Source organism: Pelodiscus sinensis, chromosome 8 (assembly GCF_049634645.1).
Source record: "Pelodiscus sinensis isolate JC-2024 chromosome 8, ASM4963464v1, whole genome shotgun sequence".
NCBI classification, from domain to species: domain Eukaryota; kingdom Metazoa; phylum Chordata; order Testudines; family Trionychidae; genus Pelodiscus; species Pelodiscus sinensis.
The window spans coordinates 41,006,572-41,030,186 of NC_134718.1; the positions used below are offsets into that span (position 1 = coordinate 41,006,572).

At 45.5% G+C, this 23,615-nt stretch overlaps 1 protein-coding gene across 7 annotated transcripts in view; it reads left to right on the plus strand.

Annotated features, from left to right (window-relative positions):
* TNKS2 (tankyrase 2) overlaps window positions 1–23,615 on the plus strand; it is an 84,412-nt gene that overhangs the window by 56,041 nt on the left and 4,756 nt on the right. For 2 of the 7 annotated variants that reach the window (XM_075935133.1, XM_075935130.1), the window contains exons 18-25: window positions 650–838; window positions 1,656–1,908; window positions 2,493–2,575; window positions 3,603–3,723; window positions 5,512–5,609; window positions 13,703–13,777; window positions 22,584–22,689; window positions 23,358–23,544. In XM_075935133.1, coding sequence (XP_075791248.1) covers window positions 650–838; window positions 1,656–1,908; window positions 2,493–2,575; window positions 3,603–3,723; window positions 5,512–5,609; window positions 13,703–13,777; window positions 22,584–22,689; window positions 23,358–23,544 — 1,112 coding nt within the window. Of the gene's footprint in view, window positions 1–649; window positions 839–1,655; window positions 1,909–2,492; window positions 2,576–3,602; window positions 3,724–5,511; window positions 5,610–9,176; window positions 10,251–13,702; window positions 13,778–16,896; window positions 22,557–22,583; window positions 22,690–23,357; window positions 23,545–23,615 lie in introns of those variants that run through there. The other 5 variants (XM_075935131.1, XM_075935137.1, XM_075935136.1 and 2 more) reach the window with 5 other exon arrangements.

Consider the following 23,615-nt stretch of genomic DNA (forward strand, 5'->3'; position numbering starts at 1 on the left):
GAGCCTAACCACCTCTAAAAAGCTTTTGTCATTGTGTTATAATATCAGCTAATTGGAATTACTTAAATTATAATTGTAGATCAAATTCAATTGACTGACTGCAGAAGCAAAGATTTTAAAATTGTAAAATTACTGTTGGGAATCGTTGCACTGAGAGAGTTCATTCAAAAATTATAAAAATAAGCAGACTAAAAGATGTCCTGTAAAATAGCTTTTCACATATCTATGTTAGTAGAACTTCTCTAGTAAAGATTTCACTTCCAGATCTGCGGGTGATCTTGTGAGATTTCAGACATCTGTGAACCCAAAGCAGGAAATAGGGCCCTTCTGTGTTTGGGTGCAACCTGGAATCAAAATAGTTGGGGTGCTTTCAGATTTGGCAATTTGAATTCAAGCCCTCCTCTAGCTTCCCTTTAATTCAAAGGAGTTTGTATTTGGAATTCTGGTTTGGTCTGTTTTACAAAATAAAGTGATTTCAATTATATATTGATACATTTAGTTCAGAATAGTGTCTACTATTTTATTAGTATTTACTCTTCTTACTGTAGAAAATCCAGAGTGAGTTACAAAAAGGGTGAATTAATAATTCTGAGTGTTATAGTATATTAAACTAACATCTCAGAATGTAACAGGATATTTTATTTTCCAGCATGTAGATGTAGCAGCCTTACTTATAAAGTATAATGCGTGTGTGAATGCTACGGACAAATGGGCTTTCACACCTTTGCATGAAGCAGCCCAGAAAGGAAGGACACAGCTTTGTGCCTTGTTGTTGGCACATGGTGCTGATCCTACTCTGAAAAACCAGGAAGGACAAACACCATTAGACCTGGTCACCGTAAGTGATGGGATCTTTGTAGAAATCTGTGCTTCGTTGCAGTTAGTGATTGTGCTCCTGGTTTCTATAAGACTTTTTAAACACTTTCTTTTTTCAAAGTACGAAATTGGAAGTTTGTGCGAAATTTATAAACTTTGGTTTCTTGGCTGTTTTTGGTTTTTGAATGCTTGGTTAGGCAAGCCATTACACCCACATACATCACCTTTCTCTGTTTTCTTGAACAAGGTGGCATGAAATATCTTCTAACAACCTGATAGAGAGAAAACAAACATTGATTTATTCCAGAATAGACAATCATTTTTAAATTTTACTTTGGATACCTGATCTACCTATTTGACTGGCTAATGTAATATTTGACCACAAAAAACTGCTTTAGAGATTAAATTTAGTCTGACATTATAATAACCTTGTTTTATAAACTTAACCTGGTTGTTTAAGGTTTTGTTTTAGATTATTATAATACAATCAAAAGCTTCACATTTTCAAAGTAATACTGAATGGATCATCTTGCTTCAAACTGAGATTTCTTCTTTCTAAAGTAAACTAGTAATGAGTTTTGGTTTGCCTGTTTGGAAAAAAGTTGCAAGTTACAAATATCAAAACATAGATGTATTACAGTTTTCATTTTGAACATTTTTAAAATCTTGTTTAAGTGAAAGCTTGCGTTTAAATTTGTTCAGATGTTTGCATTAGACTTATGAATATGTTCAATATGGCTTTGAGCTTAATTTTCTCGAGTATTAATTACCTTTATTCCAGAAAATATCTTTGCATGGAAGGCTTCCTCCATTTTAATAAACTGTCTTTTGATATTTAGGCAGATGACATTAATACACTGTTGACAGCTGCTATGCCTCCTTCTGCCTTGCCATCTTGTTACAAACCTCAAGTTATAAATGTATCTCAAACCACGGGACCTACAGCTGATTCCCTGTCTCCCATTCCATCCAGCCCATCCACTCTGTCTGCTGCCAGTAGCCTTGACAACTTATCTGGTAGCTTTTCTGAACTCCCTTCAATTGTTGGTACAAGTAGTTCAGAGGGAGCAACTGTTTTAGAGAAAAAGAAAGGTGAGGTTTTCTTTTATTCTAATTGCAGGTGTGAAAATACTGCTTGAGCAGTTTATAGAAAGTTAAATAAAACACAATTGTGTTGAAAAATAATTTTCATATCACCTAATTTTCATATTACATAATATAGTGAGAGTTTTATGGGTACTCATAAGTTCTTACTAGAATTTTCAGTTTACTCATTAACCCCCTTTGCCTTCTGTTATTATTCCTGTTTCCAAGTATGGTTTAATAAGAAACATGTAGACAAAAAACCCAAACATTTATAATTTCTGAGCTTTTGGACATCTTGGTCTTCGGGCATTTTTTCCAGATAGACTCTTACTGCTGTACTAGTAGCTAAACACTTACTCGTTTTGGAGACCAGGGACCATGTATTTTTAGAAAGTGACCAGAGTGTTATAGGTGCCACCGAAACAGTAATATAAAAGTATATTGTATTAGTAACTTAAATATTTTTCTTACTATTACCAAGTTTCTTAAAAATTATTTTGTTTTCCCTTATTGCAGAAATGTAAGTAAGGGATATATTATGTTGTAGATCATACAAATGTGAAAGCAACATGTCTATTCTTTATATTCAGTTACAGGTGTAGATTTTAGCATTAATCAATTTGTGAGGAATCTTGGACTTGAACATCTGATTGAAATATTTGAGAGGGAGCAGGTGAGTAACTGTTTACAAATATTGGGCTAGAAAATTCTACTACCAGTTGCACCTCTGATATCTGGGATTATCTGGTCTGGCAACATCGGTGGTTCCAGCATGACCATGGATGTTCAATGACTAGAAAGTCCTGGCACGCTGCAGGGTAGGCAGGGGCCTGGGAGCCTGCACGTGGCTCAGTTGGGCTAGGAGGGGGGAGCTGGGAGTTGCACATGGGCTGGGAGGGGGAAACGAGGAGCCAGCACATAGCTCAGCTGAGCTGCTAGAGTCGGGGAGGCCGGAAGTGTGTGTGGCTCAGCTGTGCTGTGAGAGAGTGCCAGGAGCCAGTGCATGGCTCAGCTGGGCTTGGGAGGGGCCAAGAGCTGGTTCGCTGCTCAGTTGGGCAGTGGGAAAAGCCAGGAAGTGGGGAGAGCGGTGTCAGTCCAACCTGTAGTGGGCATCTTTAATTGAGAAGAGGGGTAGCAGTGGCAGTTTAAGACCTACAGGTTAAGTTCCTCTTTCTGTTGTTTTAGCACAGATGAAGTCAGTAGAAAGTGAACAATATGAAATTGTGTAGTAATTTTAAATGTGTAGGCTGTTGTCTTAGCTTGGTAATATATCCTGCAAGTGAAATTCCCCAGTTAGAGAAGTGACTCTTGCAAGTACCACAGGACTGCTTTTTTATGTAGGGTCATGCAATGTGATGAACAAAAAAAGGGGAAGATGGCAGCAGTTCTACTACGAGTTGTAGCATGTTTTATGCTATTCAAAAGCAGTAGTTCATGCCAAGAAATACAGTAGACACAAAGCCAAGGATGAAATGTCATATTAAAACATTCAGGATATTACTTTTGTTACCATTAATCTAATTTATAAAATATTTTCACTTGTTTTATGGCTTGCATGTCTCCATGCCATTCTATTTTATAGCCTAATTTAATTTTATTTCTGAGATTATAATTGATCCTTTTAATTAAATATTTATCATGATTTTTTTTATTAAAATGTATATAACAATCTAAACAAATTATATTGCACTTTGCTTTAGATAACACTGGATGTATTGGTTGAAATGGGCCACAAAGAGTTAAAGGAAATTGGTATCAATGCTTATGGACATAGGCATAAAATCATTAAAGGAGTTGAGAGATTGATCTCTGGACAGCAAGGTATATTTTTATTGAATTACTGAAGTGTTTATAGAGTTCACTTTTATAAAGCATACTAATTTTGTTCCAAATCATATGTTAGAGCTGCTAATGCGATTCCTTGTACAGGTTGAACCTCTCTAGTTCCAACACACTCTGGTCTGGCAAAGTCCATGGTCTGGCATGATTTTAGTCAGACAGATGTCCACTTATCATGGATGTGGCCAAGTTTCCTTTGATCACATAACATTTATTTACAGCTAGCAATCCTGTTTGTTGGTGTTCTAGGCTTATTATTTAGCTGTAATTTATCCCTAAATGTCTTCTAAGAGCTCGGTATGCAGCGGAAGTGAGAGTAATGCTGCTAGATAATATTGGATTCCTGTGGTTCAGTAAATTCTCCAGTTTAGAACTGGTCAGGTTCTGAGAGTGTCATACTAGAGAGATTCAACCTGTATGCTTATTGCCAGTATATGCTACACTGTCTTTGAACTTGAAGCTTGAGTGAGAAGCTTTCACTATTGGTATAAATTGTCATGAATACTGGTACTCCAATTTAACTTTTGTATCATAGTCATGATCTATGTTTACTTCATTAATTGGATTGTAGATTTAGAGAACTTTGTGTTTTGGTGCAGGGACCATCTATTTGTTGTTGTACGACACCTAGCACAAAGGGATTCTGATCTGTGACTTGGGTTCCTATGTGCTAAGACAATACAGATAGTAAATAATAATTCACTTTTCAGAGCAACATGAGCTGTGTCCTTTCCCTTAAAAATGATAAATGAAGATTTAAATATTTTTCTTATAAAAAAATCGTTGAACCTCTTTAAAAAAAAAAAAAAACTTTCAAAAAAGCCTCTTTTCGAAAGAGAGCTTCTAGACTGCAACCACTTTTCGAAAAAGTGAGCTGCTTTTTCAAAAAAGAGCACCCAGGCAGTCTGGATGCTCTCTTTCGGAAAAGCCCTTTTTGCATTCAAGAATGGCTTTTTTCAAAAGAGCACTTTCAAAAAAAGGCGTTCTTCCTCATAAAAAGAGGTTTACCGCAGTCAAAAATAAAACCACATTCTTTCGATTTAATTTTGAAAACACGACAGCAGTCTATACACAGGAAGTTTTTTCAAAAGCCACTTTTTTCGAAAAAACCCTGTAGTCCAGACACACTCTGTGTAAAATATCTTACTGGTAAATGGGAAAACAAGTCTTGCAGAAGTCAGGCATGCTTTCCCTTGCCACCGCTGAGCGTTTGGAGGGGTTTCTGTTTAGGTCACAGATACCTATATTGCAAGTCTGTCTTTTGAGGCATGATTTTTCTATAAAGTGTTAGGTGACTGGCCTAATATTTTAGGGATCCTTTACTTAGTACTTAGAAACAGACTGGAATGTTTCAGGTTGGCAATTAGAGTTCTTGGATGGTTCATCATCACTTGTGGGAAGGGGAAGTTGACTTTTGTCCCCGACTACCACTACTGCCATTATGGACTGTAGGTTCTGTCTGTGTTTAGTTTGGAAGCAGAGGCCAAAAAATTAGCATCCTGTATATCTTCAGAGGAGCAGAATTAAAATGGTGACTCAAAATATTTTAAAAAATTAAAACTTAAGATCCCAAAACCTTGCCAGAAATGAGACTTAAATTGAAAGTTAATAAAATTTTAAAACAACAAATGTTCCCCTTTTCTTGATCTTTGTCTGTATATGGTGGTATGACGTCTTCCACATGCTTATTACTGCAAAATTGAGCAAGGCCTGTGTTTTTTTAATTTTTGTTCTCTGTTTCTGAAACACATATGTTCATTGCATTTCTAGGTCTTAACCCATATCTGACTTTGAATACTTCTGGTAGTGGAACAATTCTCATAGATCTCTCCCCTGATGATAAGGAATTTCAGTCAGTGGAAGAGGAGGTATGTTTTGCTCCCTAGTGTTTAAATTTTTTTGGCATTGTCATATATGAGTAGACACATGAGTTCCAGTAGATTATTTATTAATATAAGACTCAAATATTGCTGAATATAGTGGACATATTCTGTTTTCCTTATCAGTGCTGTCCTATTACGACCTGTGCACAACATATCCACAACTTAGCATACAATAGAACCTCAGATTTACAGACATCTCTGCTAGGGATGTTAAATATTGGTTAATTGAATAGACCATTAACCTCATGAATTCTTATCGTTTACTCGACTATTCTATAGTCCCCGGGGGTGGGGCCGGCAGCCGATGCGCTCCAGCCCCACTTCCAAGGAGTCCCTGCCACTGGCAGCAGTAGATGGTGCCAAGTGGGAGCTGATTAGCAAGGGGGGGCAGTTTAAAAACAAGCTCCCTTTGCAGACCAGGTGCCTGTCCTCCCACACTGTTGCCTCTGATAGATGCAGTAGCGCAGGTTGCCAGTAGCCCCTGTCGAGGAGGTGTGTGAGCTCCTGGATCCAGTGCAATCTGGAACTAAACCGGACTGCCTGCTCGCCTGGCTCCTAATATATTTTAAATGCAGAGCTGCAGCGTGGGTAGGCTGCTGGCCAGGCTGCTAAAAATGTGCTGGGAAGGTGGTGGGAAATGCATGTAGTCTAGAGCAGTGGTCTCCAACCTTTTTACACTCGATCACTTTTTAAATGTCAGGACAAGCCAAGATCTACCCCACCCCTTCCTTGAGGCCCTGCCCTCTCTGCTCATCTCCTCTCCATCACTTACTATCCCCAGCCCTTACACACTCACTGGGTTGAGACAGGAGGTGTGGGCTCTGGGGTGGGAGTAAGGGATTTGGGTGTGGGAAGGGGTGAGAAGTACAAGCTCTGGGAGGGAATCTGGATGCAGGATGAGGTGGAGAAGGGGATGCTGGCTCGGGGAGGGGGCTCCAGGCTGGGGAGTGTTGGGCTCAGGTAGAGGGTTGGGGTGCTGAGCAAGCCACAGGCCTGTGGATATGAGGGTGCAGGAGTTTGGGTTGGGGTGTATGTGGGGTTCAGGGCAGGGAAGTTGGGAGTATGATGGCCTCAGGACACAGATTTACAGTGTGTAGATGGTGCAGAAGTGTTGTGGCACAAGACTGACTGGGGGGGTGCAGGAGTTTGGGGATGAGAAGCTCAGGACAGGGAGGTTCGTGTGTGTGTGTGTGTGTGTGTGTGAGAGAGATTGATTAATATTAGATAATTTTGTTAGACTTTATTGTTTTAAGGGTTGGGTATAGGGCCTGATATCTGGCACTGCTTAAGAGATGTTTGGCTTTTCTTTTTAACTAAGTTCTAGCCCATGGTGTAACTCCTCCATGGGGGACTTTAATCACCCTGACATCTGTTGGGAAACCAATACGGCAGTACACAGGCAGGCAGTTTTTGGAGAACGTTGGGGATAACTTCTTGGTACAAGTGCTGAAGGATCCGACCAGGGGACGTGCGCAGCTTGACCTTCTGCTCACAAACAGGGAGGGACTAATAGGGGAAGCTGAGGTGGGTGACAACCTAGGAAGCAGTTATCATGAGATGGTAGATTTCAGGATCCTGACCAAAGGAAGAAAAGAGAATAGTAAAATATACACCTAGGACTTCAGAAAAGCAGTGTCCCTCAGACACCTGATGGGCAGAATCCCCTGGGATGCTAACATGAAGGGGAAAGGAGTCCAGGACAGCTGGCAGTATTTTAAAGAAGCCTTATTGAAGGCACAGAAAGAAACCATCCCAATGCATAGCAAGAGAGGAAACATGGTAGGAGACCGGATTGGCTTACAGGGGAAATCCTTGATGAACTTAAGCACAAAAAGGAAGCTTTCAAAAAGTGGAAACTTGGACAGATGACCAGGGAGAGGTTTAAATGTATAGCTCAGAATGCCGGGGGGGGGGGGGGTTATCAGGAAGGTGAAAGCGCAATTGGAATTGCAACTGGCAAAGGATGTGAAGGATAAAAAGAGAGGTTTCTACAGGCATGTTAACAAGAAGACGGTGTTCAGAGATGGTGTGTAGCCCCTACTGGATGAAGGAGGTAACCTAGTGACAGATGACTGGAAAAGGGCAAATATTGTGCCCATCTATAAAAAGGGGAATAAGAACAACCCAGGAAACTACAGACCGGTCAGTTTAACGTCTGTCCCAGGGAAGATAATGGAGCAGGTAATTAAGGAAATCATATGCAGACACTTGGAAGGTAATAAAGTGATGGGGAGTAGCCAGCATGGGTTTGTGAAGAACAGGTCATGCCAAACTAATCTGATAGCTTTCTTTGATAAGATAACGAGCCTTGTGGATAGGGGAGAAGCGGTGGATGTCATATACCTAGACTTTAGTAAGGCATTTGATACGGTCTCACATGATATTCTTATTGATAAACTAGGCAAAAATAACTTAGATAGGGCCACGATAAGGTGGGTGCATAATTGGCTGGATAACCGTAGTCAGAGAGTTGTTGTTAACGGTTCTAAATCCTGCTGGAAAGGGATAACAAGTGGAGTTCCTCAAGGGTCTGTTTTGGGACCCGTACTGTTCAATATCTTCATCAATGATGTAGATATTGGGATAGAGAATACGCTTATTAAGTTTGCAGATGATACCAAACTGGGTGGGGTTGCGACTTCTTTGGAGGATAGGGACATAATTCAAAATGACCTTAGCAAGTTAGAGAAATGGTCAGAGGTAAACAGGATGAGGTTTAATAAAGAGAAATGCAAAGTGCTCCACTTAGGAAGGAACAATCAGTTCCATACATACAAGATGGGAAGCGACTGTCTAGGAAGGAGCATGGCGGAAAGGGATCTAGGGGTCATAGTGGACCACAAGTTGAATATGAGCCAACAGTGTGATGCTGTTGCAAAAAAAGCAAATATGATTCTAGGTTGTATCAACAGGTGTGTTGTAAGCAAAACTCGTGAAGTCATTCTGCCGCTCTACTCTGCACTAGTTAGGCCTCAGCTGGAGTACTGTGTCCAGTTCTGGGCGCCACATTTCAAGAAAGATGTGGAGAAATTGGAAAGGGTACAGAGAAGAGCGACAAGAATGATTAAAGGTTTAGAGAACATGACCTATGAAGCCAGGCTTCATGAACTGGGCTTGTTTAGTTTGGAAAAAAGAAGATTAAGGGGGGACATGATAGCGGTTTTCAAATACCTAAAAGGGTGTCACAAGGAGGAAGGCAAAAATTTGTTCCTCTTGGTTTCTGAGGACAGGACAAGGAGTAATGGGCTTAAAGTGCAGCAGGGGAGGTTTAGATTGGACATTAGGAAAAAATTCCTAACTGTCAGGGTGGTCAAATATTGGAATAAATTGCCAGGGGAGGTGGTGGAATCTCCCTCTCTGGAGATATTTAAGAACAGGTTAGATAGACATCTGTCAGGGATGGTGTAGACAGAGCTTGATCCTGCCTTGAGGGCGGGGGGCTGGACTCGATGACCTCTCGAGGTCCCTTCCAGTCCTATTATTCTATGATTCTATGATGTGGGGAAAGCTGACGTTCTCAATGCTTTCTTTGCCTCTGTATTCATGGACAAGGTCGGCTCCCAGACTAATGCGCTAAGTGACGCAAGACGGGATGAAGATGGACAGCCCATGGTGGGTAAAGAACAGGTTAGGAACTATTTAGAAAAGCTAAACGTACACAAATCCATGAGACCGGACTTAATGCATCCGAGGGTACTGAGGGAGTTGGCAAATGTCATTGAGGAGCCTTTGGCCATTTATCTTTGAAAAGTCATGGAGATCGGGAGAGATCCCGGATGATTGGAAAAAGGCACATGTAGTGCCCATCTTCAGAAAAGAGAAGGATGATCCAAGGAACTATAAGCCGGTCAGTCTTACCTCGGTTTCTGGAAAAATCATGGAAGGGATCATTAAGGAATCTATTTTGAGGTACTTGGAAGAGAGGAAAGTGATTAGGAATAGTCAGCATGGATTCACAAAGGGCAAGTCGTGCCTGACCAATCTGATTAGCTTCTATGATGAGGTAACTGGCTATGTGGACATGGGATATACCTTGACTTTAGCAAGGCTTTTGATGCGGTCTCCCACAGTATTCTTGCCAGCAATTTAAGGGAATGTGGATTGGATAAATGAAAGGTAAGATGGATAGAAAGCTGGCTAGAAGGCCGGGCCCAGCAGGTAGTTATCAACGGCTCGATGTCAGGATGGCAGTCGGTTTCTAGAAGAGTGCTTCAAGGTTTGGTTCTAGGATCGGTTTTGTTCAATATCTTTGTTAATGACCTGGATGAGGGGATGGATTGCACCCTCAGCAAGTTTGCAGATGACACTAAGCTAGGGGGAGAGGTAGATATGCTTGAGGGCAGAGATAGGGTACAGAGTGACTTAGTCAAATTGGAGGATTGGGCCACAAGAAATCTGATGAGGTTCAACAAGGACAAGTGCAGAGTCCTGCACTTGGGACAAAAGAATCCCAAGCATTGTTACAGGCTGGGAACCAACCAGCTAAATAGTAGTTCTGCAGAAAAGGACCTGGGGGTTACAGTGGATCAGAAGCTGGCTATGAGTCAACAGTGTGCCCTCGTAGTCTAGAATGCTAATGGCACATTAGGTTGCATTAAGAGGAGCATTGCCAGCAGATCCAGAGATGTCATTATTCCCCTTTATTCGGCTCTGGTGAGGCCACATCTGGAGTATTGTGTCCAGTTCTGGGCCCCCCACTACAAAAAGGATGTGGACGCATTGGAGAGGGTCCAGCGGAGGGCAACCAAAATGATTAGGGGGCTGGAGCATATGACCTATGAGGAGAGGCTGAGGGAGTTGGGTCTGTTTAGTCTGCAGAAGCGAAGAGTGAGGGGGGACTTGATAGCAGCCTTCAACTTCCTGAAGGGAGGTTCCAAAGAGGATGGAGAGAGGCTGTTCTTAGTGGTGACAGATGGCAGAACAAGGAGCAATAGTCTCAAGTTGTGGTGGGAGAGGTCCAGGTTGGATATAAGGAAAAACTATTTCACTAGGGGGCTGTGTCTACATTGGCACCCTTTTCCGGAAAAGGGATGCTAATGAGACCAGTCGGAATTGCAAATGCCCCAGGGATTTAAGTTTTCCCCGCGGCATTTGCATGAACATGGCTGCCGCTTTTTTCCGGCTCGGGGCTTTGCCGGAGAAAAGCGCCAGTCTAGACAGGTATCTTTCGGAAAATAAAGCCTTTTCCGGAAGATCCCTTATTCCTGATTTTAAGTAGGAATAAGGGATCTTCCGGAAAAGGCTTTATTTTCCGAAAGATACCTGTCTAGACTGGCGCTTTTCTCCGGCAAAGCCCCGAGCCGGAAAAAAGCGGCAGCCATGTTCATGCAAATGCCGCGGGGAAAACTTAAATCCCCCGCGGCATTTGCAATTCCGACTGGTCTCATTAGCATCCCTTTTCTGGAAATGGGTGCCAATGTAGACACAGTTGGAGAGTGGTAAAGCACTGGAATGGGTTACCTAGGGAAGTAGTGGAGTCTCCATCCCTAGCACTGTTTAAGTCTCGGCTTGACAAAGCCCTGGCCGGGTTGATTTAGTTGGGATTGGTCCTGCCTAGAGCAGGGGGCTGGACTTGATGACCTTCTAAGGTATTTTTCCAGCTCTATGGTTCTATGATTGTCAAAAATTTTCAGGGTTGTCTTTATTTATGAGAGTGGCAGGGATCCTGTTTTGAGTGGGGGTCGCAGACCCACAGAAAAGTTAGTCTGAGCCACGCAAGTGAGATGCAAAAAAACCAACCCCTCTAAAAACCCCCAAGCCTCGCTGATGTGGCCCCAACTGAGACACTCCCCTGGCACTCCAGGCCCAAGCCAGATTAACTTTTATGGGTTTCAGGGTTAGTGGCATTTGTGGATCCCTCTACAATCTGAAGTGGGGCCAAAAATGAGGAATCCAGTGTGTGGGATGGGGCTGCCAGTGAGTGGGATAGGGATGGAGATACAGCATCTTGGCTACAGGAGCAAGCTGGGAGTAGGTGTCTGGCCAGGAGGGAAGGGGCAGGAGCAAGGTGCTCCTGGGAGTCTGGCCAGGGAGCAGGGGCAAGGTGCTCCTGGGAGTCTGGCCAGGGAGCAGGGGCAAGGTGCTGGTGTGGTTTGGGCAGGAGCAGGGAGCTGGTGGGGGTTGAGGTAGTTTGCTAAGGCAGGGGGCTGGTGGAGGCTGGGGGCTGGTGGGGGCTAAGGCAGGATGCAGGGTACGCATGGGATTCTAGGCAGGGGGAGGGGACAGGGACAGCTTGGGCCAGTACCTGGGAATCCTGTAGCTGCGCCCTGGAAGTGCGCAGGCTGCTCCCCTCCCCTCAAAACAGCCAGTGCGATACCTGAAACGCCAGTCCATTGTGCGCCAGGTACTTCCTTCCCCCGCTGCCTTCCTGTGCGGGGAGGGGAGGGTGAGGGAATAGGAGTCCCAGACTGCGCCAGCTCCAACTGCTCAGGCAACATGCACTGTCGTGAGCAGCAGAGCATGCAGTGTCTGAGCAGTTGGAGCTGGCGCAGTCCCAGGACAGCTCCCCCCTCTACTCCCAGAAGGCAGCAGGGGGAAGGAAGTCCCTGGTGCGAGATAAACCTGGCGTTTCAGGTATGGCACCAGCTGTTTGGGGAGAGGGGAAGAGTACCCTGCACACTTCCTGGACCTGGTGCACAGCTGCAGAAGTCCCTCCCACCCTCACCTCCACCCCGCAGGAAGCCCACACTATCTCCATTGTCGCTGGAGGTAGTCAGCGTGGGGTGGTTCTTGGGGATTGTCATGGCTCCTTCCCCACTCTGGCATGATAAATGCAGAAGTGGAGGCCAGCAGGTGTACCCCCAAAGCCTTATCTACCAGGCTTTGGTATAAAACTTCCCCCAAAATCTTAAAACCCTAGATTTTTGGAAATAAAAACTTCCACTGCCACCACCCAAATGTTAATAAAGAAATCAGGGGAAAGATCATTTGGGAAATCTCACCCCTAAAATAAAAATCAGGGCACACAATTAACCAGTGCCATGTTAATACAAAGAAAAGAAAGAACTTTTATTATTACAACAATATTCCTGTTGCAAGCATAATGACTAGATAGAATATTAACAAAATATACTCGTAGAGGAATTATACCATGGGCTAGAGCTTAGTTAAAAAGAAAAGCCAAACCTCTCTTAAGCAGTGCCAGATATCAGATCCTATACCCAACCCTTAAAACAATAAAGCCTAACGAAATTATCTAAACTTTACCTTACTTACAGAAAGTGAAGAATTGTTTCTTGGAGAGAGAGAGAGACGTGGTTGTCCCTCTCTGTAGCTGCAGAGGACTTCCGGAGACAAGAGGGAAAAACCCAAATTCCTTTGTCCCAGTTTGAAAGTCCTACCTACATTCCTATTGACCACTCCACCTGGCTAGGTGTAGTTAACCCCTTAATCCCTAGGCTGCTGACTAACCCTCATCATCATGACAGGAGTGTGGGGGAGTGAGCGGACCCCTGAAAACTTCACGATTGACTGGTCGAACCCCTGGGATCAACCAGCCGATCACGATCGACGGGTTGGTGACCACAGGTCTAGAGCATTAACTGATAAGCTTTTGGTTATCGGCTAATCAACTATACTGTTCCCTAATCTTGGGAATGGAGGTTGTCTGTAACTCTGAACAAAATTCAGTTCTGACTCCAGCTGTTCAGTCTGGTCCAGGCTCCAGAGGCAGCTAGGAAGCTTCCTTTCAGGCAGCTTTTCCTGAAAACGTGTCCCCCTCGTGTTTGGGGTAGGAGATGGGGAAATATGTGAGACACAATATGTCCTCTTCCAGGTGGGGGGTGTGCATGCACATGCACAAGCACGCACACAAAAATGTTGCTCCTCCTCTAGCTGCTTTAGACTGGCAGTTAGAGCTCACAGCTTTCCCTATGAATATCAGTATCTTCAGCTCCTAGCTATAAGTGAATCCAGCTTTGTTATGGATCCAGAACCAATTTTTAGCTAATAGTGGTGTAATAGTCCAGGTCAGCGGGAGGCCATACTGACCCACTACAAGGGATTTTCTGGTTAGATTATTACAAAATATTTAGAAATACTGTCAAAAAATGTACAACCTTAAAATTCTTATTCTTCAGATGCAGAGTACGGTACGAGAACACAGAGATGGTGGGCATGCTGGTGGAGTCTTCAACAGATACAGTATTCTGAAGGTACCATTCACGTTTTTGTAGTTCTTAAATTATAGCTATGCTCTCAACCTTTCAGTTGCAAGTAATTTACAATCAAGTACTTTCTGTAGTTTTAATGATCGAGCACCATAAACTTACATTATACATTACAAAACACAAAAAAGAAAGAGCCCTGATCCATAGAGAAATCTAAGATAAATATACAGAAAAGCAGATTTGGCCTGAGAAATACATAAACAGGTTTTACAGAGAAAGACAAGTTTGAAGCAAAAGGTGAAGTGAATAAGGAGAAATTGAGTGTGCATCTGGAGTGTGACAAGAGGATAAAAACATAAAGCAAAAAAAGAGAAGACGAGCTTGAGGGATCATATAGGAAAACTTGAAATGAGGGGGACTCAGAGTTATGATTTAAATCTGATTTTAATCAGCTAATAGGGATTCTTCTAGTGATTGCTCGTGTCCATTCCATTTTGGTGTGCACATGCAGGGAGCATGTGTCATCGGAAATTTTTCATTTCACTGTTAGGCCAGCAAGGGAGCCCCCTGGAGTGGCACCGCTATACCAGCCAATAAATACCCCTGCTGGCCCTCAACCCCTTCAGTTCTTCTTACCACTTGTGATGGCCATTGGAACATGCTTCTACAAGCGCCCTTTAGCAGTTTACCTAGTGTTATAGAGTTCTTTGTTAGAGTTTCACAGTTTATTAGTCTTACTATCTTCTTAAGTAGCTGTTAAATGTTATATCCTCTGCTAAGGACTGAAGGGTAGGGCTTCAAGCTCTGCTAGAAGTGCCTGAGGCCTATGCCCTGTGGAGACCCTCATTCTGCCTGCCTTAAGTGCCTTGGTGAGGTCCATTTGTCTGTAAGGCCTTCAAGCTGCGCACAAAGCGAGAGAGAATTGTGCTTGAAGATTATACTTTATGGAGGCAGCTTTGCACCTGGATCCAGTGACCCAGAGCCCACCGGCCTCGATGCAAAAGGCACCAGGCCATCCCCACGCCTCCCTGGCACCACGTAGGCCTCAGCATCGGTCTCAGTCCCCAGTGCCCCAGAAGAGGAGGTCTAGCAGGGGCAGGTTACCTCCAAGGTGCATGCCCTCCATACACCCTCAAGTGGGGCACTCGGTACTTTTGAGTGCTGTGCCTGGACCATCGCAGTCGGGCAAAAACCAATCTGGTCCGTGCCAAGACACCAGGCACAGCACAGCCCTTAGCTTCAGCACTGGTGGCAGCCTCAACCCCAGCCTGTGCTCTGGCACTGGTACAAGGTCCTCAAGCAGTACCAAGTGCAGCACTGAGCTCTGCAGCTGCCGGCCCTTCCCCACTGGGCCAACCGGCACCAGCCATGCCTCCCCCTCCTCCCCAGCATCGGGGCAAGCCAGAGTCAATGGCCCGGCATGCCCCAACAGGTAGATCACTGGCTGCGATCGCCTCCACTCCACCCTAGTCAACCTTTGAGTCAGTCAAGTACTCCAAGGCAGAGTTAGCATGGTTATCCACGGGATCCAGGTCCTGGCACTAGTCCTATTCTCACCACCGGTCGCTGCACCGCAACGCTTCCACACATCAACAGCAGCCGGGCTCTAAGAGTAGGGATGCCAAGAAAATGGACCTCTTCGGCAGGAAGGCCTATGCATCCGGGGGTCTTCAACTCCGTATAGCGAACCAGCAGGTTCTGCTATCTCACTATGCTTATAACACCTGGGCATCCATGGATAAGTGCTCCTTAGGGACTCTCGGCCTGTGTTTAGAACCCTCACGGAAGATGGCAGGGTGGTCTCTTGGACCGCCCTCCAGGCTGCCCTTGATGTGGCTGATGCATCTGCCCAGTTTATGGCCATGGGGCTGGTTTTATGGCACAGCTCTTGGCTGCAGGGGTCCAGAATGCCTCCTGAGCTCCAGAACACAATTCAGGACCTTCCTTTTGAGGGCTGTCTCTCTCCTCTGAGCAGACCGACCAATGTCTGCACGGCCTCCAGGATACCCAGGCCACGTTAAAGTCCCGGAGTATATGCAAGCCCCGCTACCCAGCAGTGCTCCCTGTCAGGCAGAAATACCGCTAGGTTGTCCTAGCAGAACATGAGCCCAGACTTCTCCCATTGCAGCAATAGAAACGTCAATTGAAGAAATGGCAGATGTCTTTCCTGGCCAGCCCATGACTAAGGTCAGGGTCCACCCAGTAGGCCCTGAGGGCCCCGTCTAAGGTTTTGAGGGTACACCCAAGCACAGTTTACCAGCCGCATTTCCCCCCCCCCTCCCCTTTTTGGGACTGCCTATTCCCTTTCTGTTGGGCCTGGGAATCCATTACCTTGGCCCATTGGGTCCTAGAAACAATAGGAAGGAGATACGCCATTCCCTTTCCCTCTGCCCTGTCCCTCTTCAGGGACCCCTCTCACAAGCTTCTTCTCTGGGAGGAGGTTCATTAGCTCCTCACCCTATGGGGCTGTGGAAGTGGTTCCCCCAGGGTTCTTGGGCAGGGGCTTGTACTCCTGGTACTTCCTGGTCCCCAAAGCCAAAGGTGAGTTCTGTTCCATGCCGGACCTCAATGCCTTTATCGCCAAGGCCAAGTTCAAGATGGTGACACTGGCATCTGTCATTACTTCCTCAACTCCCAGAGACTGGTATGCTGCCCCCAATCTAAAAGATGCCTACTTCCATATTTCCATTGTACCTCACCACCGGCAGTTCCTCCGCTTTACGGGGGGCCAGGGCCATTACCAGTTTATGGCCCACCCTTTGGTCTTTCCATGGTCCCCCAGGTCTTCACAAAGTGCATGGTGTCACTGCCACTCCGAGAAAATGTTCCCCTACCTGGCTTCTTCAGAGGTGCTCTGCAGACCAAGTACTGGGCTCACATCGCCCTAGAATAAAGAAGCCCTGGTACCCACCCAAGTGATAGAGTTTGTGAGCACCAACCTGGACTCCACATCAGCCAGAGCTTCCCTCCCCAGGTCCCATTTTGTAGTAATCAAGGTGCCTGTCCAGGACATGCAGGCTTTCCTGATGACCACAGCCAGTGCTTGTATGCACCTACTGGATCTAATAGCTATGTGCACCTACGTCACCCAGTACGCCAGGCTCCACATGCATCCATTGCAGATGTGACTTGCACGGACCTACAACCCTTCCTTTCACCCATAGGACAGAGTGGTGACAGTTCCCTCTGATGTCCTTTGCCCCTGAATTGATGGACGGGAGGAGGTGGTCTGCAACAAAGTCCCATTCTCCGGGTCTCTGCTGACCCTCCAGCTCGTGACGCATGCGTCAGATACTGGTGGGGGGCCCATCTCAGAGACATGCAGATACAAGGTATGTGGCCCTGGGACAACCTCTCCCTGCACATCAGTGTCAGGGAGCTGCGGGAATTCCATCTTGCCTGTGCGGCCTTCCTCCTTCAGCTCAGGGGCAGGTCAGTTCTCATTCTTTAGCATGACACGTTGGCGGTCTCATACATTAACAGGCAGGGCGGGGCCCAGTCTCCTCACCTATGTCGAGAGGTCCTTCAGCTTTGGGACCTATTCATTGGGGCGGATATTCACCCGGTTGCCTCTTATTTCCTGGGATCCCAGAACACCCTGGCAGAACAGCTGATCAGGTCCTTCTCTGGCCATGAGTGGTCCATCAGAGGGCATGGGGCCCTCTGGATTTTCCGCAGATGGGGTTTTCCCCTTCTAGACCTGTTCACCACCTGTCGGAACAGGAAGTGCCAGAGATGTGCTGTTCATCCCCTGGCCCAGGGCCTACTCTATGTATTCATGCCTTTCCTGCTGGTCCACAGGGTGCTTCAGCAGGTTTGGGAATTCAGGGTGTCCCTGATTCTCATTGCTCTAGCATGGTCCAGGCAGCACTGGTTCATGACCCTCCTGAGCCTGTCCTGCGAGAGGCCAGTTGCTCTCCCACTGGTCCCAGACCTTATCATGCAGGACTTCGGAAGGCTTTGCCACCCGGACCTACGGTCCCTGCATTTTATGGCTTGGAAGCTCCATGGCTGAAAGCGGCAGAGCTACAATGCTCAGTGCGCATGCTGGCGGTCTGCTGGGGAGTGGGAAACCTTCCATTGGGTCTACATATCTGGCCAAGTAGAAGCACTTCCACGTTTGAACTACCCAGAGGGGTGTATTGCCCATGAATGCCCTGGTCCTGCTGGTTCTAGACTATATTCTGGATCTTAGCTATAAGGGTTATCCTCTTCCTCACTTAAGGTTCGCCTAGCGGCTATCTCTGCTTTTCATCCAGGCTCCAGGGGCAAGATCCTCTTTGCAGACCCAATGGTAAACAGATTTTTGAAAGGCCTGGACAGCCTTTATCCACATGACCAGCTGCCCATCCCCAGTGGGACATCAGTCTGGTTCTGTCTAAACTTATTGGACCTCCCTTTGAACCCCTGGTGAAGTGCTCACTGTGGCACCTTTCCTATAAGGTATTCCTTCTAGTGGCCATCATGTCAGCCAGTTGTGTGCCCGAACTGAGGGTTTTTACTTCAGACTCCCCCCCCCCCCCCCCCCCCCGCCCCACACACAGTTTCCTTCAAGGATAAAGTCAGATTGCACCCCCACCTCACCTTCCTTCCTACATCTAACTTCCTACGCCACGTCTAACTTCTGTGTGTTGAAGGATATTTTCCTGCCAGTCTTTTACCCCAAACCCCATGCATCAGGTAAGGAACAGGCACTGCAAATGTAGATGTCAGGAGAGCTTTAGCCTTTTATTTAGAAAGAACAAAGCCTTTCTATAGGTCTCCTCAGCTCTTTGTAGCCATTGCAGAGCCGCTGAAGGGACAGCTGGTCTCTGTGCAAAGGATCTCTTTCTGGATCACAGTCTGTGTTAGGGAGTGCTATGGGCTGGCGGGAGTTCCAGCTCCTCCCCTCACGGCACTCTCTACTAGTGCTCAGGCCTCCTCTGCAGCTTTTGTGGCTCAGGTCCCAATCCTGGTCATCTGTGGGGCTGCCACATGGTCCTCTGTCCACACCTTTGCCAATCACTATGCACTGACCCATCAGGCTAGGGAGGATGCAGCCCTGAGTAGGGCTGTCCTCTGCTCAGTGGAAGGGTAAAACTCTAACCCTGTCTCCTAGGGTTTCTGCTTTGGAGTCACATACGTGGAATGGACATGAGCAACCACTTGAAGAAAGAACGGTCACTTATCTTTTAACTGTTCTTCAAGATGTGTTGCTCATGTCCATTCCAAATCCTTCCGCCTCTCCTTCTTTGGAGTGGTCCGGAAAGAAGGAACTGAGGGAGTGGAGGTCCAGCAGGGGTATATATTGGCCGGTATAGCGGCACCACTCCATGGAGCTCCCCTGCTGGCCCAACGGGAACTGATAAGGGAAAAATTTCCGACACCATGTGAACACTGTATGCGCACACCTAAATGGAATGGACGTGAGCAACACATCTTGAAGAACAACAATTATGAGGTAAGTAACCATTCTATCTTGATTTAAATAATATGTTTGGGTTTGTAGGTTTTAGTTACTTTCCTAAAGAAGTCCATTTTTTCAGTGGTTGGTATGACTGCTAAAATATGTTGATTTGCTGCTGCTAAATAGAGACTTTGCATTAATTGTGATTTTTTTTGGGGGGGGAGGTCTAACCAGGAGGATATACTATGTTTACGCAATTGTACAGCTCATTGTATATTTGTTCAGATATTTATTTTTTACATTTTACCATTTTGGAAAATAATAATTTCTTCTTTACTACCTGATGGTTTATACTTGAAACATTTACTAAGCTCCATTTGAATGGAAATCTAATTAAATGTACCAAAACAGCATTTAAAATGTTTCTATTAGTTTTTAAAAAAACTACCTTAAATGTGCTCTATACATAAAATAAAAAGTAAGCTTTTAAAAATGTTTTCTCATGAAAATTAAATTATTAATCAAAGGAAGTTCACCTGAACCTCCATACTCTGGGTGTCCCTGACTTGGGAACACCTGTGGTTTGGACCCAGGCAGAGGGAGGAGGAAGTGGCTTTGCAAACTGCTTTGCAGGATGTGTCCCTCCCCCCACCAGCTAGATCAGGAGTCCACAATGTGGTGCCTGCGGGTGCCATGGCGCCCACTGGGGCATTTATGTGCACCCCCTAGCTCTGCCCCCGGGTGCCCGGCGCATGCACAGCGCCCACCACCCAAAAAGGTTGGCGACCCCTGAGCTAGGTGAATGGCAGAGCAGAAAAGTGCTTCTCTGGAGGCTTTTTCCCTGCCTCTCCTATAGCAGCAGGGGCCAATGCCTTGGAGTGAGTGTGCCTCCAGGAGCAGGGCACCAGGTAAGCACCCCACTCCCATCCCCCTCTTCCACCTGCAAGAGGAAAACAAGCTTTCTGCTGCTTAGCTTCTCTTATTGACTACTAGTAGGTGTACCTGGCATTGCTCAGGTCTGCAGCAACTGAACGAGTATTTTCTTTTTTTTTTTTTAAATAAATGAAAAATATACATGTGTTATGTCAATGTATTTTTCAAAAATGAAGGGAAAAGAACACTGGAGTGAGAGTCTGGGGATAAGGAGGAGCAGGGGGCTTACAGTAGAAGTTTGGGAGGAGGGGAAGGGTTTACCGGGGCCGCCTATGATGGTGAGGGTTGCACTACTCTGGCAGTTATTCCTCCCAGGGGGCCAGGCAGCACCCCTCTGCCAGCGGGCCTCCCCATTTGCTCTCACCCTCAGCCTCCAGACTATTAGGGGGAGGAGGGCAGAACCAGGCTCCGGAGGCTATTGCCCCCTCCTGGACCCACAGCCTACAGGCTATCGGGGGGGGGGGATGCTCTGGGGGCTACCCCCTCCTGCAGTACCCCCCGCCCTCTGCAGTCTAAACATTTACTCATGGGGCTCTCACCTGAGAGGACGTAGGGTGCGCAGCAGTCGGAGGACTCTGTCAGCGGGGGAGGCTCCAGGGGCTGCCCCTGTCCTCCAGTGGCAACCCTCCCCTTCCTATGGCCTGCAAGCTGTTTGGGGAGGGGCTCAGCTCCAGGGGCTGCTCCCCCTTGCAGATGCCCCCCCCCCCCCCTTGTGGCCTGCAGGCTGTCTTGGAGGTTAGGCTCTGGAGCTTCCCTTCTACAGCTGTCTCCTCTTCTCCCCACCCCACCCCAGCCTGCAGGCTCTAGGTTTGGGGCGAGCGGGCTCCTTACCAGTGTGCTGGCAGACAAGATGGTGGAGCACCAACCCTTGCTGGCTACTGTCTTGGTGCTGCAGCTTTCCCTATTGGCCATTCTCAGTATTGCATCTCTCCCCTCTCTGCCCCCTCCCTTTACATGTTTTGGGAAATAGTTCCCAGCTACTTCCTGTTTTCCAGGCACTACCAAACCTTGACCTTAGTTCGTGGCCAGTAGGGGAAGCTGCATACCAAATGTGGTGGTCCTGATATATAGATATAATTGAGGGGAGAGAATAGTCATTTCCTGTCAGCAATTTTTAGGGGGCAGTTCAGCCATCCACACAGCCCTTGAAAGACTAAAAATAATATAGTTATGCAATGCAGAACTTAGGCATTGTGATATTCAGAAAATTTGAGTTGATCTCAAAAAGATGTATATTTTTCCCTGCTTCTCTATATAATCTAAAAAGTGTCATCCTTTAAGATATCATATTGTTTTGCTTATTTAAATAGTTGTAATTGGTCAAGGCTTAGGTCTTTAACATAGGTTGTAATAATTCAAAATTTAAATTAAATGAATAATTAAACTTTACATTTATTTTTAAAAGAAAAATGTATTTAATTTATTTTTTTAAAAGTTTTGAAAAAATCATCAGTTTTTTTTATCCACCAGGGCTGGAGGTGAAGGGGCTAGAACAGGGGCGGACAAAAGGCAGCTAGCAGGCCAGATTCGGCCCACTGCCACCTTGCCAGCACCCTTAATACACAGTACATCGTGACACCGGCTGCTAATTACTCTGGATGCTGGGAAGGGATGGGGAAGCTTCGCACACTGTTCCTGCTGACTAGCAAAATCCCGTTGGCCAGTTTCTGGCCAATAGAAGCTTAGAAATTTTTCTGGAGGCAGGGGCAGTGAGTGAAGCTTCCTCCCTCTCTCACTTCCTCCTTCCTATGTTGAAGCAGAGTCGTACGGAGCAGCCCACCAAGCAGACAGGCATGGAGCCTGTCTCAGGTTCCTGCAGGGCTGCTGTCTGGGAGCCACTGCCTTTGGCACCCCACATCTTCTTTCCCCCCAACTACCTGACCCAGGTCACCACCCAAACCCCTCTGTTTCCTCTCCCCACCTCCTCCAAGTCACAACTCCTTCTCAGACCCTGCACTCCTTCCTATACCTTTGTACTAGTCCAGAATCCTCTCTTGCACCCATCTCCCCCCCCGGATCCTGCATCTCATTCCCCTGCCCCAGATCATAACCCCTTCCTTCACCCAAACTCCCTCGGACCCCACACTCCCTCCTGCACCACAGTCCTCTATTCCAAGCTCCTTTGACCCATAGTCCGAGACCCCCCCCCCCCATAGAAATGCAGCCCTTGACCACTTACCAAAATCTTGAAGTGATTTCCCCATTAAAAATTACTGTCCACCCCTGGGTTGCAATGAGACTGAGAGCAGAAATGCAGTGGTGCAGATCCTTGAAAGTGAATGGCTTAGAACAGACGTGATTTTAACTTAGGTTTATGGTGGTGGTGATTTTACTCACTATGTCACGCTAAAAGAATTGGATTCCATAGAATCTGAGGGAGATAATCTCATTTCTTCTTTAGAAATAAATGTTCCCTGTTTTGGAGTGGCTCTATGCTATACCCCTTATTCTTCACAATGACTGTCAAATGATGGAAAAACCTTCCAATTTTTCCTTCAAAATAAAATTTGAACTCTGATTTAATTATTTCAGATTCAAAAAGTGTGTAACAAAAAACTCTGGGAAAGATATGCTCACAGAAGGAAAGAAGTTTCTGAAGAAAATCATAACCATGCTAATGAAAGGATGCTGTTTCATGGTAAAATCTTGGACATTCAAAAGTTAATCCATTATCATACTGTTAATCCTTAGGGAGAATTTTTTTTGTTGATGCCAAAAAAATTGTCTACATTTATGTGAACTAGGAACCTTTTAGGTTGTGTTCACGGCATCTGTATGGTTGACATATACTGTATCACTTTTGGTGCACACTGCTATTCACACATGGGTTGCCAGCCCTTTAGATTTTTCTGGAGTCTCCAGGAATTAAAGCTTAATCTTTAATTAAAGCTTGCCATCTGATGAAGCCTCCAGAAATATGTCCAAACAAAACCCCTATACACCAAACTGTCCAGGGAGACTCCTAGACCTAAACTCTGCAGAAAAGGTGTCCAACATCTGAGCAGGTTTCCCTGCAAAGACAGGTCAAGAATTGTCCCTTTCTAATATTTTGTGAATATAACAGTGTACACTGCTATCATACAGTGACTATTAAGTGTTTAGTGTGGCAGACTGATATTGCATTACATAGTTGCTTTGACTTGCTGAAAAATGATCGGTTTTAACAAAAGGTAACTTAACTGCTAAATCATAGTTTTTTTTGGCAGGGAGATATAACAATCAATAAGCTCTTCAAATTATTTAATGATTACATAAAAACTGTAGGTGATGAATTTTAAATATTTTTCCTTGTTAATTTACTTCTAGGTTCTCCATTTGTAAATGCAATCATTCATAAAGGTTTTGATGAGAGACATGCCTACATAGGTGGTATGTTTGGAGCTGGGATATATTTTGCTGAAAATTCATCCAAAAGCAATCAGTATGTGTATGGAATTGGAGGTGGCACTGGATGCCCAGTTCACAAAGATAGATCTTGTTATGTTTGCCACAGGTACGTTAGAATACTTTGTACGTGAATCGTTCTTAACCAATAAATGATTTTTCAAGTGCAGTCTGTGTTAG